Raw genomic sequence first — 20,561 nt, forward strand, 5'->3', positions numbered from 1 at the left:
TGGCACAGGACTGTTGGCAGGACACCACCCTGCATAAGTGCTCACTGCAGGTGGAGGGCTTCTGGTTTTGGCAGAGCAACAAACCAGACCATTCCCAGTGCCTGGAGTTCTGGAGCCTTTCCCAGAGCAGATCTACCACTCCACAATTACCTGGGGGATCTGGAGTTTAGGAATTGTCTTCATCAGATCATTTGGTCGAATTCAGTGCTTGGATTCTGGTCTGCAAAATTGCAAATGTGCATCTGTTTGGAAATCCTTTTCTTAGTTATGTCCATGTTTGTGCTGAACTTCCCAGTAACAGCAAGTTTTTAAGGAGGAGGAGGAGGATTAAAAACAGGGCTGGACTCAGTTTCCAACCAGGGATTTCCAAGAATTATTCTTTTTTATGTTTGCAAGATCAGATCCTTATAATGGAAATGCCACGATGCCAGAAGATTATTTACCTGTTCCTGGCAGGAATCCCCAAACACTTTGATTTCAACTGATTCTTGCTGTTTTGCTCTGGGTTTTAATCAAAACCTTTTTAAATGGAGACAATACCAGCCAGCCACAGCTCATCCTGACTGACATTTCCAGCTCCAGCTCTGCCTGTTCGTGTGTGGAAGTTCGTGCCCAGACTCTGTGTAGACCCAAATGGAAGAAGAGGCAGCATCACAGTCAAAACTACTTGAAAATGGCTGTGCTGAGACTCCTTTCTGCAAGCTGCTGCAGGGCTCTGTTGATCATCTCCCAGTGCTTCAGGCACAGGGTTTGTTGTGTGGCTTCTCACTCAGTAAAATGTGTATCAAACACTGGCACTTCTGGTGCCATTCATATTTATATTCTGTAATGACTCAGGCTCTTGAAAAATCATGCTGAAATTATATGTTCCATAGCTTTAATTTCCTCTTGCTAACAAGGGAATGATTTGCACTCCCTTGTTTGTCCTCCTCCCTGCCACAGCCTGGAAGCATTGCTCAGTTTCCATGCTGAGTTTCACAGGCAAAGCTGATTTTTTTTTTTTGTTTGTTTGTTTTTGTTTGGTTTGGGGGTGTTGGGTTTTTTTTGTTTTTTTGTTTTGGTTTTTTTGTCTTGATTTTTTTGTTGTTGTTGGGTTTTTGGGTTTTTTTTTTTGTTTGGGTTTTTTGTGGTTTTTTGGTAGGTTGGTTGGTTTTTTTGGGTTTTTTTTTTGTTGGTTTTGTTGTTGTTGTTTGGTTGGTTTTTGTTGGCCAGTTCCCAAATCTCATGGTTTCCAGTGTTTCTCTCTAAAATACTTTTTGGGAAGCTGTACCTTTTTATCCTGTAGGGTCTGGAGCAGATAAGCTTCTCAGAGACTCCATGAACATAGGACCAACATTTGTATATTTATTTATTCCTGTAGTACTATAGGATTGGTCTGTGATGTTTAAGGACCATGTTGCACTCCTGCTTTTCCCCAAAAATCCCTCCAAGAAACCTATAACCAGAAAACTGTTTTTTTTAAGCATTGTTGATATCAAATGTTCAAATTCTGCCTCTGTTTGTCTCTTTTTTGCCTTTTTTTCCTCCTGTATCATCCTCTTACCTGAGATGAGGCTTTTCATTTTTTAGCAGCATCATTTCATTCTGATTCCTTGGGAATAATTTCCAGCAGGTGCAGGTGTAGGAAGGGAAGGAGGACAGGAAGCTGCCTCTCCTTTCAGCCAGGCACTGGGGAGGAGAATGAAAAGCTTGATGAGTTCAAGCCTGTTTTACTGAGACCCAAAAGCAATTTGAGGATATTTTCCCAGAACCCATCCAGGCTCTCACTGCAGTGTCTGACCACATCCCTTTGAATGGATTTTCTCTCTTCCCAGTCCCCTGTTGCTCACAGGGATGAAGGGAGAAGGGGGTATGAGCTGTTTAGCAGGGTGATGCCAAGGTAATGGCAGAGATGTGAGTATGATGCCTCAGGTTTTAGTTTTTATATTTTTTCAGGTTCTGTGCTGCTTTAGTTTGTGGGTCTGGGCTTCATATGAGGGGATGGTGAGCTCTGTGCACAGAGGCCAGCTGGGAGGATGGGATTTGATGCAGCTTTTCTGGAAGAAATAGGAATTGTTCCCTTTGTTACAGTGTTTGATCTGCTCAGAAACAGACAGGGAAAGGTGCTGCATCTCCCTGCTCCCTCTGGAGGAGCAGAGCAGCTGACAGGGAAAATATCAGCTCAATCCACTGCTGCCTCATTGATTCTTCTGGGAGGTATTTGAGCTTGTTTAGTCTGTGGGAGAAGCCTTAGGAGGTGGTGAAATGGGTTGGGCTGATGCCTCAGGTTTTAGTTTTTGTATTTTTCACATTCTGTGCTGCTTCAGTGTGAGGGTCTGGGCTCCATGTCAGGGGATGCTGAGCTCTGTGCACAGAGCAGGGAGACAAAACAATTCCTGCTCCAGCTGGGCACCAAGGACAAATGATCCAAATCTCAGCCCAAGAGCACAAACACCGTGGGCTGGAGAGAGAAAAACAAGCAGGGTGGGACTGCAGGGGCTAAAGCTGGAATGGGACAATGAACTGCAAGGTGCAAATGGAGCAGAACTGATCCCAGGGAGAGACCCCGTGCCCGGCCGTGCATTTTGGGGCCATTTTGGTTCATCTTGGGTGCAGGCCTGGCTGGGCTCTGGTGCTGCCCAAGGTGGATGCATGGAGGAGATGCTTTGAATCAATCCCTGCTTTATTCTGGAACTCCATCCAGCCTCTGCTCTAGGGCAGCCTGCACAAGGCATCAAGTTGATTCCAGGTCATGTGTGGCTCAGGCTCCTTCCATCCTCCTTAAATTAAAAAAAGAGCTGAACCTTGATACAAGAGGAATGCTCTTGTGCTCAGTGCTGCAGAAAATGGAAGAGAATCCAGCAAGAGGGGAAATACCACCGTGCCAACAATCACTGGTGTGCCAGTGAAAACCAGGTGTTGCTCACCTCAGAGTGTTCTGTTCAGTACTTCACAGCTTGAAGTGTTTGAACTGTTGAAGTGTTTCATTTATTGAAGTGTTTATTTCAATTTGGTGCCTTGGGCAGTGCAGTGCAGCAGTTTTAGGGTCCCCACATGTCCTGTGTGGTGGCTCCTGGTGGCTCTGGAAGGAGGGATGAGCCTCTGGAGCCAGTGACCATCAGCCAGGCAGTTGCTGCTGGCCATGGGATTGAGCTCATCTTCCCGGCCTGATTTAACAGCAATGGGTCAGTGTGGGGTGAGAACATTCCTGAACATCAACAGGAGCAACAAGATGTGGATACTAAACCCTCTGTCCTCGCCCTCTTGCCACAGCTGGTGAAGGGGCTGCAGCAGGAGCTGAACCGCCTCTACTCCCTCTTCTGCTCCCGGAATCCCGAGTTCGAGGAGAAGGGAGGGAAGGTCTCCATCGTGTCCCACTCCCTGGGCTGTGTCATCACCTATGACATCATGACTGGCTGGAATCCAGTCAGGCTCTATGAGCAGCTGCTGCAGAAGGAGGAGGAGGAGCTGGAGGAGAGTTGGATGAGCTACGAGGAGCGGCGCCTGCTCGAGGAACTTTACCTAACCAAACAACGGTAATGCCCCCACTCCCAGGGATCAGGGGAGATAACCACAGCCCTGGAGATACCCTCTGGGTGTTTCCAGAACCCTCCAGGGCTGTTATCTTTGGTGTTCTTCTGCCGGGGCTGGGTGATAATGCCAAACACAGCAGTGGGAGCTCTCAGTCCACACAGGCGCATGGAGCGGTTTGGGTTGGAAGGGACCTTCAAGATCATCCAGCTCCAACCCCCTGCCGTGGGCAGGGACACCTTCCACTATCCCAGGTTGCTCCCAAGTCTCATCCAACCTGGCCTTGGGCATTTCCAGGGCTGGGGATACTGTGGTGCTGTGAGACACCCATTGGAGAATCTAAAATTAGCATCTTCAGTTGTTCCAGTGGGAGATGACAAATGATGAATCACAGGCTTTGGTTCCTGCCTGAAACCAATCTGAGTATTGGTGGTACTTGGGAAGCATTAATTTAGCAGCAGCCCTGCTGTGGTGGCAATCAGGATGTGTCTCACCAGGGATGGGTGCAGGATGTCTCTGTCAGCTGCAGGGCTGGACTCAGTGCAGGATTTCTGAGAAAAGGGAAGTTCAGAAACCTAATGAAGTGTAGCAGTGATAAGATGACCCTTCAGGCATGTCACAAACATATAATCAGGGAGAAATGGCCATTTTCACACTCTGCTCCAGCTCCTTAGGCATCCCCTGAAGTGCTTCCACAGAATCCCAAGTGTCATTTGACACTGGCACTTGTGCACAGAGTGAGTGGCTGTCCCTTCAGTGTGAAGTGATGGAAAATAGACTGCTGACATCCTGTAACCTCTGGAATTCACTGGGACTGGGAACAGTTTTACCCATCCATATGTGTGCTGTACATTGTAGCTGCTTTTTTAATTCAGGCCAACTAGAAAAGCAGGTGAACAACCTTTTTTTCATGGCAGTTGAAAGGGTGGGACACCATCCTCCAGAAATTCCACTTTCATACAGAACTCCATAATGCCCAGACCATTTCCTGTGGCTTTGTTGTGTTTTGGGGGGGGTTTAAAACAAAATAAAGCAGGTGATTTGGCTGCAAAATCACCAAGGAAACAGGAGGTGAGTCAGCTACTCCTGAGCAAGGAGGGTGGGCAGATGCTTGGGGTGGCGAGCAGGGGAATTGTCATGTGTGGATTGATTCCTTCTGTGGCCAGAGAAACAGGATTTGACAGACATTGATTCTTAATCAGTTGGGCTGCTCCAGGAAATACTGACACCATCCCTCTCTCTTCCCAGCAGACAAAACTGTTGGACCCCACAGGAATGCCTGTTTGGATCAGAGAGGTTAAAGCTGCATTTTTTATTGGATCTCAGAAAGATCTCTATTTTCTAGGTTGAGAGATATAGAAGAGAGATTACATGAGTTAAAGGCATCCACCATATCAAAACCACCTGTCTTAAAATTTAAGGTATGTATGTTTTAAGAGGTTTCTACTGATTTTTCTGCTTGCTGTAAAAATACACCTGCAGTGTGAGTCATTCTGCTTACTTTTATTTTTTCTCATGTCCCTAGACGTGATTTTGGCAGAATAATTTGGATGTTGGATGAAGTGTGTGTACATATATGTAAAAATGTTGTTGTATTCATAGATTATGGTTATTTATTGCAATTCTGTATTTGTAATAAATTTTGAGCAGCCTGGTCTAGTAGTGGGAGGTGTCCCTGCCCATGGCAGGGGGTTGGAATGAGCTGAGCTTTGAAAGGCCCCTTCCAACCCAAACCATTCTGGGATTCTGTTATATATGTTTATATGAAATGATATGTAAACATATATGTGACTATGTAGATGATAAATAATTTTGATACATAAACCTAGTTATTATACACCCACAATTCTGTGGGAAGGTAAAAACCATTTGGCAGGTTACATCAATCACATATTTTAAACAGTTTTACTTCTACTCCATTGAATAATCCATCTTCCTTGGGGACTCCTTCTAACATGTCACATCTCTGAGCAAATCTGATTGAATTTCCTCCAGGAGTGGATTTTCCTTCCAAATGATTCTGCTCTGACAGTTAGCACACTTTCAATCTCATGAAGCAGATTGCCTGCTAATCAGCTGTACAAATTGCTAGAATTCCTTATCTTTGGGAAAAGGCATTTTTCCAGCTCCTGGGTGGGATGTGCAACACTTTGTAGTTGCTCAACTCCATCCTGAAGTATTAAACTATAAAAATGTGACATGATAGATGAGAATAAAATGGATTATTGTTTCTTAATTTGCCATTTTTCTTTCCTTACGAGTTCAGAAGGGCTCCTGGAAGCCAAGGTCAATGTTGAGCCATAAAAAAAGAGGAAACCAGCCATAATTCATGTTGTCACAGCCTTCTCCTTTTCATCAGTGCTTGAAAGCATGTGTCAGGCTATTATCTCTCCCATCAAGGAAGCTGAAGTCAGGCTGGTCCTCCCCCAGCTCTAGGAAAGAATATTCTTCACTCACTTGGTTTGAAACTGAAGGGCTTTTTTGGACAGTTGCTTTTTAGGTGGAGAGGGAGAAAGAAAGGGGGCAGAAACTTTAGATAAAGAGGACTTTATCTACCTAAACTGATGAGATAGGTCTGTAATCTTCAGGCAGCATTTCCACTGCAGTTCATCCTTTTTCTTGCCCTTCCTGACAGGGAGATTTTTTGTTTCTGTGGAACCTCACACTGGTGACTCCCATGGCTTGAGGCAAAGCTCCAGAGGGAGAAGCTTTCCATGGAAATGATGGCAAGGGAGGATTTCAGCAGAGTGGCTGGAACAGGATTGCTCATCAGCAGAGCAGTCCAGCTCACTGAGGGTGACTGGTTTGTTGAAAGAGAACAGCCTTGCTCAGAAACCACCCACCCATCCCTTGGCTCTTCATGTCAGTCCTTCCATGCACTGAAAAAAAACCAGGGTTCTCAGGATGGGACAGAGTCACTGGTGCCACATGAGGGAGAGTTGTGCTTGATGTTGAGCAAGCACAGAGTTGCTTTTTGTAAGACAAATGCAAGAAGAAATACAGCAGTTTGCTTGGTTCATGCTTAATATTAAAGGAAATGAAATTACTGACTCCACAGGGAGGAAAAACCCCACAAAACATGAAGATATGGGGTGTGTTGTGCTCTAATAAAATATTGTAAGAGCCACCAGAGTGGGAACTTGAGGGAGAGGGATCTTTGTCTTTACCTCTGCTTGTCCTCAGATGGGATAATAGAATTACCTGCTGGAGCAACAGGAGCAGTGGGAGTTAAAAGCAGAGCCAACACCTTGTTGTAATTTTAAGATTTAGAGTCACAGCCTTCTCCCCACCAGCCTTGGAAGAGGAGTTGGAGGGTGAGGGGTTGAAGATCATAGGAACATGGGGAATGGTGTGACACCACCCCCTGCATGCCTCTGCTGTATGAAAATTGGGAATTTTTTTATTGTAGGATGAATTTCAGTCATGGTAGGGAGAGGAGAGCAGGATGTACCTCAGCTGCTCCTTAGGGCTGACATGGAAATCCATTTAAATCTGGCCTGGCAATGTCCTGGCCCAAAAGACTTCAGGGTTCCTCAGCAATTCTCACTCAGCCAAGGCTGCAGAAGCTCCTCTGCAGGAAGGTCCAGCCTGTGCCTCGTGTTCTTTGTGCCCAGCACAAAAGGGCTCTGCTGCCTCACTTCTGTTGACTCATTCAGCTTTTTTTTTCCTTCACTTAATTATGAAAATACTGCAGTGCTAACTTGAATGGATGATTGCTTGGCTCAGCTTCTGCTTAAAATACAAATAAATTCATTAAGTCTTCTGTTTATGAATCATAACCAGGAGAGTTCTCTCAAAGGTCATTTCATAAACACATCTCCTGTGTTGTTAACATTTACAGGAAAATGCCCCACTCCTGATTGCAGGAGAACAACCAAAATTAATAAATATTTTCTAGAAAGATTTTCGATCTTCTATTCCCACTGGGTTTTATAATACAGCAGCCTGATCTTCAGCCACCTTGCAACAGCACTGACAGATTAAAGGATTTGGGGTTAAGAATCATAGAATTAAGGTTGGAAAAGACCTGTCCACCACTAAACCATGCCCCCAAGTGCCACATCCACATTAAATCCCTACAGGGATGGGGACCCCAGCACTGTTTATCAATAGAAATGATGGGACAGCAGTGAGACAAAAGCCACACACCTTGTAACCACTGAAACCAGTTACCTCCTGAGGGTTTTCCCAGTCTCTTGAGAGTGTCCTCTGCTAAGTGCAACCTGGCAGGCACTGTCTGATTCCTCCCTAAAGCAGAAAAACCATAATTGTGCTTTTCAGGTGCTTGACACAGGATTATCAGATGGACAGGGCTAGAGGTTACTTATTCAATGTAAAGGATTGCACTGGGAATGTCTCTTTCTGTTGTGCTTGGAGATGAAAAAGCTTTTTGTCCAAGCTGCCAGAACACAAGATCTGTGTGAAACTTGGGCTGGGGGAAGGAAAGGAGCTTTGCACCAAGTGACAATTTTAATGACAGAGCGGTGCTGTGCTACATGTGACATGGAATAACCATGCTGAAGGTCTGGCTTTTTGTTTTCCATCAAGCTGGGACTTCTTTGGGAAGGAAGAGGGGTGGTACCAGTGCCAAGACAGAGGAGGAGGAATGTTTTGTGCAGCACTGGAATCCAAGAGATGAAAGGGACCATTATTCCTCTGCCCTCATTCCATGTGCTGACATACAGGGAAGGCACATGGCATTCCAAGGATCCTCCACGTGCATTTAGCAAGAATTCAGCAATTTCTCTCGCTGGCTGAGCATTTGACAATGGTAAAATTAAATTTTCAAGTAAGAAAATAAAGGTTGAAAGGTCATTTTGACTTTGGGAAATGTCTTTTACCACTGAGTTTTCCATTTGATGGTTTTAGGAGGTGATGTCTGAGGGTTGGTAGAGGGGGTCAGAGTTGAATCCTGACCTCAGGTTGGTTGTAATGACCCCAAAATGCAGGTCGAGTGATTCTCAGATGTGGCAGCTCAGATTTACTGAGTTTGTGCTGGAGGCAGGACTTGAGAGCAAGGTCACAGCAGCTTTGGGTGACATCAGAGTGTCCCAGTGGGCTGTGCCTGCTCCTGGGACATGGTGGCCCTGGGGACACGCACCGTTCTGTTCACTTAACACCAGCTGTGTGTAGCAAGAAAATCATGGAGAACTTGGTTAGGATGAGAATGAGGAGGTCTGGCAGTTTTGGGAAGCTCCAGGAGAAATCAGACTCATTTCACAGAATTCACAGAATGACTGGGTTGAAAGAGACCTTCAAGATCATCGAGTCCAACCCAACCCCAACACCTCAGCTAAACTCTGGCACCCAGTGCCACATCCAGGCTTTGTTTTTGCTTTAGTGTCTCCCTAACTATTCTTGCTCCATCCTTTCCAGTGCTGGTGGACCTCTCTGAGTTCAAATATCCAACTTGATTTTTGCTTTTAGCACCCCCACAGGCAGCCAAGGGCAGTTTAACCCTCATTTATTGACGTTATGTTGTTCTTCCCTGTTTGGACCAACCAAGACTTTGAGTCCCTCCGCTGAAACCAAGAAATGGAGAGAGAAACCAAACCCAATGTTAGGAAACATCAATTCCATCCTTATAACATGGCTGAAACCTCTCCCCAGGTTGAGAATTTCTTCTGTATGGGATCCCCCCTGGCCGTGTTCCTGGCCCTGCGTGGGATCCGTCCAGGCACCAGCGGCAGCCAGGACCACATCCTGCCCAGAGCCATCTGCAACCGCCTGTTGAACATTTTCCATCCTACAGATCCAGTGGTGAGCCTCTCACTGCCCTCTCAAGCTTCTGTCCTGCCTGGTTTTGAGCTCTGGGATAACGTGGGATCTTCAAAGTGTGTGACTCAACATGAGTGTGTTCCAGTACAGGATTATTTGTTCATGGTTATTATACAATGGCTTGGGGTTTGGAACTGTAGAATTACATTTCCTACAAATAATTGCCATAAATAACATATATTTTGCTTCTCTTTTCTTATTAATAAGCAAAAGATTTGGGATTATTCTGATTTTTTTTTCCCAAAGAAATAATCCTTTTTCAGACAAGGATTTTGTTTTTCACTTCCTGGCTTCCATTAAAATATCATCTGTCCAAAGATATTTTTGCTGTTTAAAAAGGCTTCACAAGCAGTTTACAAGATTATACAGAAAAGCAAAGACTGATTTCTTTTTTTCCCAGAGGATCCTACAAGTACAACTAAAAAACAGTATTTGGGAGAGGATTATTGGTGTAGCTTTGTCTTTTTCCTTATTCCACAGCAGCCAGTGTTGGCTGTTACCAAATCAGTTACTGGACCTTTGATCTGCATCCCCTTGGTAACTTCTCTGATGCAAATTGGATTGGGAATTTAATCTACAACAGCAATTTGGGGATGCTTTCCTATTTAAAGTAGCTGAATTTAAGTATATTCTGACTTCAGTCCAAACATGATCACGTTCAGCTCCAGCTACTCCAGAATTTTCCTGCATTATCAGGGACAATTGGTTCCACTCTGCAAATAGTAACTTCACTGAGTTTTTAAAATAAAGAAATGCAAGATGCTTTTCTGAGTGGACAAAGATAAATAAATAATCTATAGGAAAATATTTTTTAAATAAACATAACTCATGGTTTGCACAGGGATCAACAAAGAGCCATCAAACAGAATGTTTACGTAGCCAATTCCTGTTTATTGTGTTAGAATCAGCTTAACTTTACATGAAGTTTGTTCTCTCAGTGAAACCATCTGTTAGTAACCTGTGTGTTGGTAACAACATGTAGTACAAGTGTTGTAATAGAGGTGTTGCAGAGATGTGCAAAAGTGAGCTCACAGGCAACTGTGCAGCTGATAAATCGTCCAGGCTGTGAAACTGTGGTGGCTTCTGGGGTCCCCGTTGAGGGAAGGAAATTGATGAATCTGACTCCATGCTCTTGGAAGGCTAATTTATTATTTTATGCTCTTATATTATATGAAAGAATGCTGTACTAAACTATACTGAAGAATAGAGAAAGGATACAGACAAAAGGCTACAAAGAATGATAATGAAAACGCATGACTCCTTGCAGAGTCCCGACACAGCCTGACTGTGATTGGTCATTAAGTCAAAACAATTCACATGAAACCAATCAAACAATCACCTGTTGATAAACAATCTCCAAACCACATTCCAAAGTAGCAAAACACAGGAGAAGCAAATCAGATAATTCTTGTTTTCATTTTTCTCTGAGGCTTCTCAGCTTGCCAGGAGAGAAATCCTGGGGAAGGGATTTTTCCAGAAAATATGACAGTGATAGTGAAACTAAAAGTGAATTACACTGTAACCCCACCACTGTGTCACCCCCTAGGCATTGTTTAGGAGAGATATTCTGGATTTGAGGTTGGAGGGAGCTCTGGATAGAAAAAAAAAAACCCATTTTTTTTTTCCCAGTCTGGCCTCCCAAGCATTGACCTTCACTCCGAATTCCCTTTCCAGGCCTACAGATTAGAACCCTTAATCCTGAAACACTACAGCAACATCTCACCTGTGCAGATCCACTGGTACAACACAGCCAACCCCCTCCCCTACGAGCACATGAAGCCAAGTTTCCTCAACCCCAGCAAAGAAGCTACCTCAGCCCCGGAGAGCGAGAGCGCCTCGGCGGCGCCCAGCCCCACCACGTCCCCGGTGATGGTGCGGCGCCACTACGGGGAGTCCATCACCAACATTGGCAAAGCCAGCATCCTGGGTAATGCATGCCCCCCTGCCCCTGGCCTGCAGGGGACAGGCAGCATTCTGGGTAGCTGCTTTTTTTTTGGGGTAGCTGCTTTTTTTTTGGGTAGCTGCTTTTTTTTTTGGGTAGCTGCTTTTTCTGCCTCTGTTTAGGTCGGGGCGGAAGGGGCTTGGGATGGTATTTCGTGTTCAGGCTTGGGTGTTTGTTGTTTCTTATCTGTGTTGCAAGTGGTGAGTTCTGCAGCATCCTGCTAACAAGCTGCAGAATGGCTACATGTCTTTCTATACAAGGTCTTTTAAGGCTAAACTAGCCAATTAAGAAATGACACCTGAATTATTTTCATTTTTAACCCAACAACTAATCACTCGATTAGTCTGCATTGTGGACTTTTCTGTCCAATTGCCAAATACCACCCAAACTCATTGAGAAGAAGGTGAAGAGGAAGGACCAACCTCCACCCTAAAACCTCCATCTTGCTTTATATATATTACTCTTCCAAAACCCCAGACTCTCCCTGTGATATCACCCACTTCTAATCAAACCCCACACCCACAATCCCAGTTCTGTCATTCCATTTTGGAAGCTTCTCCAGGCCCCAGGTCAGTGCAGTGTTCTCTTGGGGGTCAGAGTCTGTCAGCACAGAAAGTCTGAAATTCTCAGCATCCAGAGCTCCAACAGATCATGTCCCCTCTGTCCCTGGGATGGTCCTTGGGGAGCTTTGCTGCTCCCTGGGGTTGGGGTGCAGTCCTAAGGAAACAGCTCTGGAGATGGGATGGGAGCTGGAGGTGCTCACCTGGAGAAGAGAAGGATCCAGGGAGACCTTGGAGCTCCTTCCAGTGCCTCAAGGGGCTCCAGGAGAGCTGGAGAGGGAATGGGGAGTGACGGGACACAGGGAATGGCTTCCACTGCCAGAGGGCAGGGATGGATGGGAGATTGGGAACTGGGAATTCTCTGTGAGGATGGGGAGGCCCTGAGAGAAGCTGTGGCTGCCCCTGGATCCCTGGAAGTGCCCAAGGCCAGGTTGCACAGGGCTTGGAGCAGCCTGGGACAGTGGAAGGTGTCCCTGCCATGGCAGGGAATTGAAACTGGATGAGCTTTAAGATCCCTTCCAACCCAAACAATTCCATGATTCTGTTCCTGTCCCTTGCACAGAATCAGAGAGTGGCTGAGGTTGGAAGTGACCTCTGAGATCTTCTCCAACCCCCAAAATCCCTGCTGGCAGAGGATGGGTTCAGTGAGTTCTGTAGGTGTCTGGCTTGGTTTAATCCCAGCTGACATTTACTTTGAAATAAAAAACAGTTTATGTGCATTGGAGTCAAAGCTTGGGGGAGATGATTTAGTTCAGGCTATTGCTGCCTTATTTTTGTCTGCCTTATTGAAGTAACATCCAGGTGATTTAACAATTTCCACTCTGCTTCATGCGGAAAAAATTAGATTAAAGCTTGTCTTCTGATTCCATTTTCTGGTATTGGCCAATAGCAGAAAAATCAAACCATGTAACCCATTACAGTTACCTATAACTCATGATTCTACAATAGGAAATTCAGGCTGGTTTAATATAAAGTCTGCCCCTTTCTGGCTTTCAGAGTCAAAATAAGCCCTGGTTTAAGTGAGCTTAAATTCCCTTCACTGGAGCTTACACTTGATCATGCACTTGCAGTTTTTGTTGACTCAAGGCTTTTCTTCAGCTCTCTGTGTGGGATTTGGGAGAATCCTTGTGCCAGGAGTCTTCCCAATCAAATAAGAATATAAAAGCAGTTTTTCCTCTAGTAGAGATCTGTGGTATTTCAGAGCTGAGTGCCTTTTTTGGGGGCTTCTATGGTAACTTCAATGTCTTGTCCATGAGGTGGCAGCAGAGTCAGGATAAAACAGGACAAAACTACTCTTAACTTTTATGTCCCTGAACAACCAAAATAGTCCTTTTAAAGGATGAGGTAACATTTTTAAAGGTCTGTTAGGGCAGTGGACCTAAGAGAAACAATAAGAATATAAGAAATAATAAGAATATTATAATAATAAGAAGCGAAATGCCTTAAATGTGATAGAAAGCATTTTTGTCTTAGTCTTAGAATTTATGAAAGAGGAACCACAACACATCTTTCAAAGTGCCAGATTTCTCTCTGCAGATGTATTTCATGCATTTTTTCCCCCCTAAACACAGCTTCCAAATTACAGCTTTTGCTGTAATGAGATGAGTTTGGGGATAAACAGAGCCCACTCCAGTCAGATGTTCCCACCCTAGGAAAGCACCAGGAGTGTTTCCCATCCCTCAGCTCCAAGGGGTGCTGCAGTGACTTTAATTTGCAGTGGCTTTAATTAGTAAGTGATGTTAATTTTCAGTTTGATTGATGCATCCTGGGTGTGTTTTTCCCTCTGTGCTGGCTGCAGGAGCTGCGAGCATCGGGAAGGGCCTCGGTGGGATGCTCTTCTCCAGGTTTGGCAGGTCCAGTGCCACCCCCCAGACCATGGAGACAGGAAAAGATGGACCTGAGGGGGATGAGAAGAAGGCCACGACTGTTGGGACCCCACCTCTGCCACACAGCAGCTCGGGATTCCTCGAACCCACAGGTGAGGGGTGCCCACCCTGTGGATCCAAGGAAACAAGAGTGGGGTGGGGGGCTGGAAATGCCATAACTGCACATGAGAGGGTTTGCTCTTGTGGGTTTGCCATAAAGTAATAAATGTTGAGTATCAAGGCCAGCTTGGACAGGGCTTGGAGCAGCCTGGGACAGTGGAAGGTGTCCCTGCCATGGCAGGGGTGGAATGGGATGGGCTTTGAGGTCCTTTCCAACCCAAACCATCCTGGGATTCTGTGACTCTGTTCCTGAGTTGGATTGGAAAGGACTTTAAAGCTCATCCCATCCCACCCCTGCCATGGCAGGGACACCTTCCACTATCCCAGGCTGCTCCAAGCCCTGTCCAGCCTGGCCTTGGGCACTGCCAGGGATCCAGGGGCAGCCACAGCTGCTCTGGGCACCTGTGCCAGGGCCTCCCCACCCTCCCAGCCAGGAATTTCTTCCCAGTATCTAATTTAACCTTGCCCTCTGACATTTTAAACCCTTTTCTCCCACCTAAACTCCCAATTCCCCCATATATTTCCCATTCTGAGGCAATCTGGCTTTTAGGACACGTATGACTGGGAACAGAAGCTGCCCTTGTCCTGATCTGAACTGCTCAGGACAGAAAGTGCAATTTTAGCAGCTGGGTTTTTTGAAAAGCATAGGTCCTTCCTCTCAGGAAATTCATCCTTGGATTTATTTCTGAGCTCCCCCTTGGCACTGCTGCAGGACACAGGGGTTTGGTGGTTTTTTTGCAATTGAGGGAGTCACAAGTGTCCTGTGACAGCATTCACATGATGGATTGCTGTCTGTTCATACTAATTGCAACAGATAACCTGTCTGAGTCAGTGTTTGAGGGCAGGAAACTTGGGGTTAGACGTGAGGGAAGTAGAGAAGCAGGACAGGGAACATGACAGAGCTGCCAAGGGGGTCATTTCGGGGGGGGCTGGCACACTGAGAGCTTCCTGCATGGATCCCACATCCCTCCCTGCTGGAAAGCCATCCCTGCTCCATAGAAGGAGAACGTGGAGCAGGGCTGGGAGCTGAATGATGCAATCCCCAGCAAGGCTCTGCTCTCAGAGGGCTGTGCTGGGGCTTGGCTCCCGCCCAAGCTCCCGTAACGGCCTCTCCGAGTGGCCTTCCTGCACAGCCACTGGGGTTTTTTTGGATAAACTCTCCTTCTTGGAAATGACTCTGCTTGTCTGCTGCTGTTCCAAGGCTCTGGCTCCCTGTCCTTGCTGCAGAGTGGGGAGATGCTCCTGGGGAGTCAGGGAGATCTGGGCCGTGTCTGCCGGCGCTCGTGCGATGCTCCCCTGTCTCTGCTCCTTCAGCCAAGAATTCAAATTCCTTCAAACTGCCTTTGATAAATGGCTGCATTTTTGACTCAGTCTGAGGCTTTGGCTTTTGTAGCTCAGCAGGCTTTTAGATTTTTTTTGGTCTTTTTTATTTCATTTTATTTCTGACGGCCAAAGTGCCTTAGCAATGGGTTAACGTTGGCCCAGTTCAAGTGCAGTGGTAATTGCTTTGAATGTGGCATTAATCAAAGCAGCCATTGAAGTAAAAGGGTAACTGCTGAAATATACTTGGAATAATCAGGATATTAAAAGGGCAGAGCTGTGGAGGGGTGACTTTGCAGGAAGGGCTTGTAGTATTGAGTGTAGTCTCCTTATATAGAAACTAAAAATGCAAGAAATTCATTTATTTCCAAAAGTTTCCTAGTGGGGCCTCAGCATTTGCTGGATATTTCTCTGTAGTTATCATAACAAGTATAAATAAATATATTTATAGAGTTACTATAAGGAAAACGGCTGCTTGGAAAAAAAACCTGTTTTTTCCCAACTTGAGAATCACAGAATCATTCAGAAAAGACATCTAAGAGCAGGATTAGTTTCCTTTTTTTTGCCTTTTTTTTTTTTTTAACTGAACACAGCACCACTCTTAGGCTTGTGCTAAATGTAGGAGGTGGATTAAAATGTATTTCTATATTATTAAATCTTGGTTTGAGTGCCCTGTGAACACAGAGAGGTTGAGTGTGTTGTTTGTCCATAATGAGAACCCGAAACACTCCGGTGTTCTTGCAGCTCTGACGTCCCTCTTGTTCCTTTTCTTGTTCCTTTTCTTGTTCATTTCCCAGTGGAACTGGAGCACAGGATCGACTTTGAGCTCAGGGAAGGCCTCGTGGAGAGCAGATACTGGTCTGCAGTCACATCCCACACTGCTTACTGGTCATCTCTGGATATTGCCCTCTTCCTCCTCACCTTCATGTACAAGCAAGACCAAGAAGAGACTGACAAATCCAATTTGGACACTATTTGAATTCTGGACTGAGGATGGGAGAGGAAACTCTAAAAACCAATGGCACAAAGCAGATGTTTGACTGCAGAGCTGCAGGACCTGTGGCATGGAGGTTTCAGGTTTAAGTGCATGTTTGGGGGGTTTTCCTATTTCTAAAGAGGAGAAGTTATTTGTATTTCAAAGCACTTTATAGTTTTCAACGTTTTGCAGTGCTGAATTAGACCTGTAAGGGTTCCAAATTCCTGTCAACATGGGCTGTACAAAGAGCCAAGACAGCATTGTAGCATCCCATGAGCAGTTGTGCTTGGGTGACATCCTTGTTAATGACCATAATTGCTGTTTAGTTCATTAAAATATTTTAAAAAAATTAGTAGGTTAAAAAAAACAAACAAACAAAAAAAAACCCAACAACAAACCAAACTTAAATTGATTTCCATTAACCAAAAAAAAAAAATACATGTTCAGTACAAACCTAAACCTGCCATGTGCTGATGTTTTATGTACCTGTGAATTACAAGCAGTGGTGTCATTTTTCCAGGACTTTATTCAGCTCCACATCAAATTTTCCCCACATTGGAAGCCCATTCTGACTGCTGGCTTCTGAGGTCCTATCCTATGTGACACATTTAGAAACTAATGCTGAACAGAAAAAAAAAAAAAGAAAAAATAAAAAAAAAGCATGAGGCAAATATTTGAAATACTGTAATTATAATTTATTATTCTCTCTAATTGTTTCATTTTATTCCAGTGTATAAAACATTACTTTTTTACTGATTTCTTTTGACATAATTTAAGAACCACATTTATTTTCTACAGCGTTAAGACTTTTTCTCAGAAATACATATCTTTGTACTACTATTCAAATGAATATATGGACACTGTGGCACACTTTAAGTATTTTTTCATTAAAAATAAATATTTGTGGTTTCACACAAATGGCATCTGTCACGTTCTTCTCAGAGGTAAGTGCCTTTGCTTTTTCAGGTTCCAAGGGAGATTGGTTTGCAGAGGACCCAGCTGTCCTTTGTTTACCATAATTAAATCCATACATGTGTGTGTTTGTATAAAAACATATGGATGTGTATATTTATGTGCAGGGGGAGGGAGGCACCATAAAATAAACTTGGTGAGGCCTGAGAATACCAACATTTAGATTAAGTTTGTATCTGAAACTAATTCAGAAGTCAAGAGGGAAGTGTTGGGATGAAAGGGAATAATCTCCAAATAAAACACCAGAGGGTCATTGCTGAGATTTCAGAACAAGGCTCTGGAGCAGGAGTGTTGGATATTTGCCCTCAGAGCTGCCTCTCCCTGAGGTATTTATGATCTGGATGGCACATGTGGGAGCTGCAGAGCCTAAACTTCAGTTAAAATAGCAAAATATTGTAAAATAGCAAAAAGCTCGGGCTGTGTTGTGTTCTCAGTGTAAACAGATGTGGCAGCATCAGCCCAGAACAGTGGCTGGAGCTGTGGAAAGCCCAGAGTTCCCTGCCTGGGGGGAGAGGGTGGCTCTTCTCCCAAATTCTGTTTACTTGGGCTGCTCCTTACGTGAAAGAATTGGGAGTTTGGATTCTCTGCTGCAGTTAGGGATTTGGGAACAATTCTGCAGGGGGAAAAACAAAGAAGAAGGGAAGGGAGGAGTGGAGGGGAATGACACAAACAGCACTGCAGTGAACCAATATCCACCACTCAGCTGGTGGAAAGGACCTTGCTTCAGTGTGGATCTGTGAAAAATTCCATCTGGCCTCAGAGAACTGGAGCTCCTGCCTGACCTGTTCACCCTGGTGGAGGAGCAATCCTAGGAAAGGAAAATGACCCCCTGAGAGGAGGAAGCCTCTGCTCCAGCAAACAGCCTGGTGTTTACAGGACTGGCCTCTCCAGATAAGTTGTTTAATCGACCCCTCCTAATGAGGACAACTTAAAACACAAAAAGGAGAATCTCCTTTTATATTTAGAACGTGCAAAATGTTTCCAAATGTGCATGGTTGGTGTTTCAGGGCTCTGAGCTGGGTTGTGGTGCTGCTGCCTTCTCCCTTTCCACCACTGGATCCACCCTGGATCCTTTTTTAAGGGCTGTAAACAAAAGGGGTTAATTCCTGCAATTCTTGTGGTCTGTGGAAACCCTGCTGTAGTCCAGGACATGTTTCAGATTTATGGAATAGCTGTTCCCCTGGCCTCAGGACGTGCTGGGACTTGCTGCCTGCTCTCCATATAAGGGAGGAGATCCGACTTTTAGGTGCCGTGCCCCTTGGAAAATCAGGGAGAAGGCAGAGCTGAGGAGTGAATCTCACTGCTGGAAGGAGAAGGGATAGTGAGAGCCAATACCTGATCACCCCTTTGTGTTTTTCCTGACTTGATGGGTGTGTTTATTTGTGATTCTGCCCTAATTAGCAACTTCCTGGACCACCAACTAATCTCCCAAGCTGAATTCTGAATATGAAACACACCTTGAAAGAATCAATGGAGACTCATTCTAAATTGTATGCAGAGATGTTAAACGGCCTTTCATCTTTTTAATCCTCCAAAAATACCCCTCATCCTGCTGCAGAGGTGAAATCCTGCTTGCAGAGCAGATGCTGAAGGTGGTGGAAGGGTTGCCCCGTTCCTGTTGTGTGGTGCAGCACAGAATTCAAGTAGGGTCACGTCTGCTGCTTCAGACTCCTCTGGTCAGATGCTCTGTGTCATAATATGGAGCTGGAATGTCCTGGCTCCCAGTTACTGACTTGTTTTCTTCTGCAAGGATGATGTTGAGCTTCCCAAGCTGTGTTGACTGGTGGTTTTTCTTGAGAAACCAAGATAAGGGCAGTGTTCCTCACTGCTGTCAGTCTTCTGCCTGATACCGACCTGTTTGCCAAACTTGGCCTTGAGGTCTCTGTCCAACTTTGTTGCTTACAATGGTTTTGCTACAAGGTCATTTTTGCAGATAATGAGCATGAATTTTATTCTTTTTCTTAATTCTGTCCCTTTGCTCCTAATTATTCTGTCCTGGTTCTGCTGCAGCTTCCTCTCCATTTGCATTCCCTCCCTGCTTCAGTGCCAGAGTCTCTGGAGTCAGACACCCTTTGCTTTATTTCACCATGGAAATAAGGTCTGGCTGGCCAGCTTCAATTATTTTATCTCCTGTCCTAATTAGTATTATCAGGCTGAGCTGAAACATATTTCACATATTTAAATATGGAAACAGTTCCCATATTTATATTTTGCCACCTGTTTTGCCTGGTTTCCTGCTCTCCTGGTGCTCCTTTCCCACGGGCTTGGCTCTTGAGCTGACTCTGCTGTACCTGAACCGTTGGGAATTGATTTTTATTTTCCCAAGCTGAGTTCATGAATCACTGTGTCAACTGTTTGCACTGGGTTAGTTAATGTATATTTGTGTGCCCTCTGCCAGGTGAGTTTATTTGGAATTATTCCTTGTTCCCTGTTTTTCTGTTATTAGCTTGGAGATGAGATTTCTGCTTTCACACATCTTTTTTCTGCTGAATTGGGATTGCAGGTGTTTGACCTGTACAGGGCCACCTCCCCAGGCTCTGTCAAACATCTTCAGTCACCATCAGAAAGCTTTTACACACCATGGCCCAGTTTGAGCTGTATTTAATAATAATAATTTTCCTCCAAAAAAAAAAATCCCCACCATTTCTCTTGGTTTGGCTTTTCCCTCCCTTTTCCATGGGTGATTTTTGTGCTTTTGTCTCTTCCCCACTGCACTCCAGCCTGTTCTGCAGTGCTGGGATTTCATGATTTCATTCCTGCTGGATTCCTGCCTGCTGGAATCACCATTTGTTTCGTGCTTGTCTGAGCATCCTCAGGACTTTTAGGGGAAATCTTGGAACCTGTTTGACCCCCAAGAGGCCCATCCTGCTGTTGTGATCCCCAAGAGTTCTGCAGAAAGCCCAGCACCAGCAGATCCCCTCTGCATGTGCTCACTCCCAGGATGGCTTTGCAATGTTCTCTCTCTGTGTTTGTGCTGCTCTGGCTGCTGCTCTCAGCTCAGCCCCAGCACTGACAAAGCACTTTCTGTCCTTGTCAATGAATTTTGGCACTTCAGCCAGCACTGGGGCTGGGCTGGGCTCTCCCAGGGCTGATCCTTGCTCCTCATGTTTCTCCTGCATCCCTGGGGACCCATTTGACCCCCACTTTGCTATAGAAATCCAGAGTTTTGTGTTTCCCTGCGTGCCTTTGCAGAAGCTCCAGCACTGCCAGCACAGCTCAGAGCGTGTCAACACTTCTGCTCTTCCAAGAGAAGTCCCAAACCAGGGAGAGAAATACCTGGAAAAGTTTCAGGTCACCCTGGGGGTCAGTGCTCTCTGGTGCCACTGGGAAGCAAATTCCAGCATCAGCCTTTTCCCCTCTCTCCCTCTGCAGCTCTCCCTGCAAAAATGAGCTGGCCCAGAAGCCCTCTCTGGTGGTTTGGAAATCCTTGATGATTTATCCAAAAAGAGAGGGGCTTCATTTGATGGTTCTGTGAGCATCTGCCACGGATTAACTCCTCTCTTTGTTTCCTAAATAAA

At 45.2% G+C, this 20,561-nt stretch overlaps 1 protein-coding gene across 1 annotated transcript in view; it reads left to right on the forward strand.

Moving 5' to 3' along the window:
* The window catches only part of DDHD1 (DDHD domain containing 1), a 67,415-nt gene extending 50,426 nt beyond the window's left edge, over window positions 1-16,989 (forward strand). Inside the window, exons 7-12 of the mRNA XM_036384670.2 lie at window positions 3,253-3,515; window positions 4,856-4,931; window positions 9,121-9,270; window positions 10,963-11,215; window positions 13,589-13,768; window positions 15,893-16,989. Coding sequence (XP_036240563.1) covers window positions 3,253-3,515; window positions 4,856-4,931; window positions 9,121-9,270; window positions 10,963-11,215; window positions 13,589-13,768; window positions 15,893-16,074 — 1,104 coding nt within the window. The 3' untranslated portion in view covers window positions 16,075-16,989. The remainder of the gene's footprint in view (window positions 1-3,252; window positions 3,516-4,855; window positions 4,932-9,120; window positions 9,271-10,962; window positions 11,216-13,588; window positions 13,769-15,892) is intronic.
* The last annotated feature ends 3,572 nt before the right edge of the window (window positions 16,990-20,561 follow it).

Source organism: Molothrus ater, chromosome 6 (genome assembly GCF_012460135.2).
Source record: "Molothrus ater isolate BHLD 08-10-18 breed brown headed cowbird chromosome 6, BPBGC_Mater_1.1, whole genome shotgun sequence".
Classification (NCBI taxonomy): Eukaryota; Metazoa; Chordata; class Aves; order Passeriformes; family Icteridae; genus Molothrus; species Molothrus ater.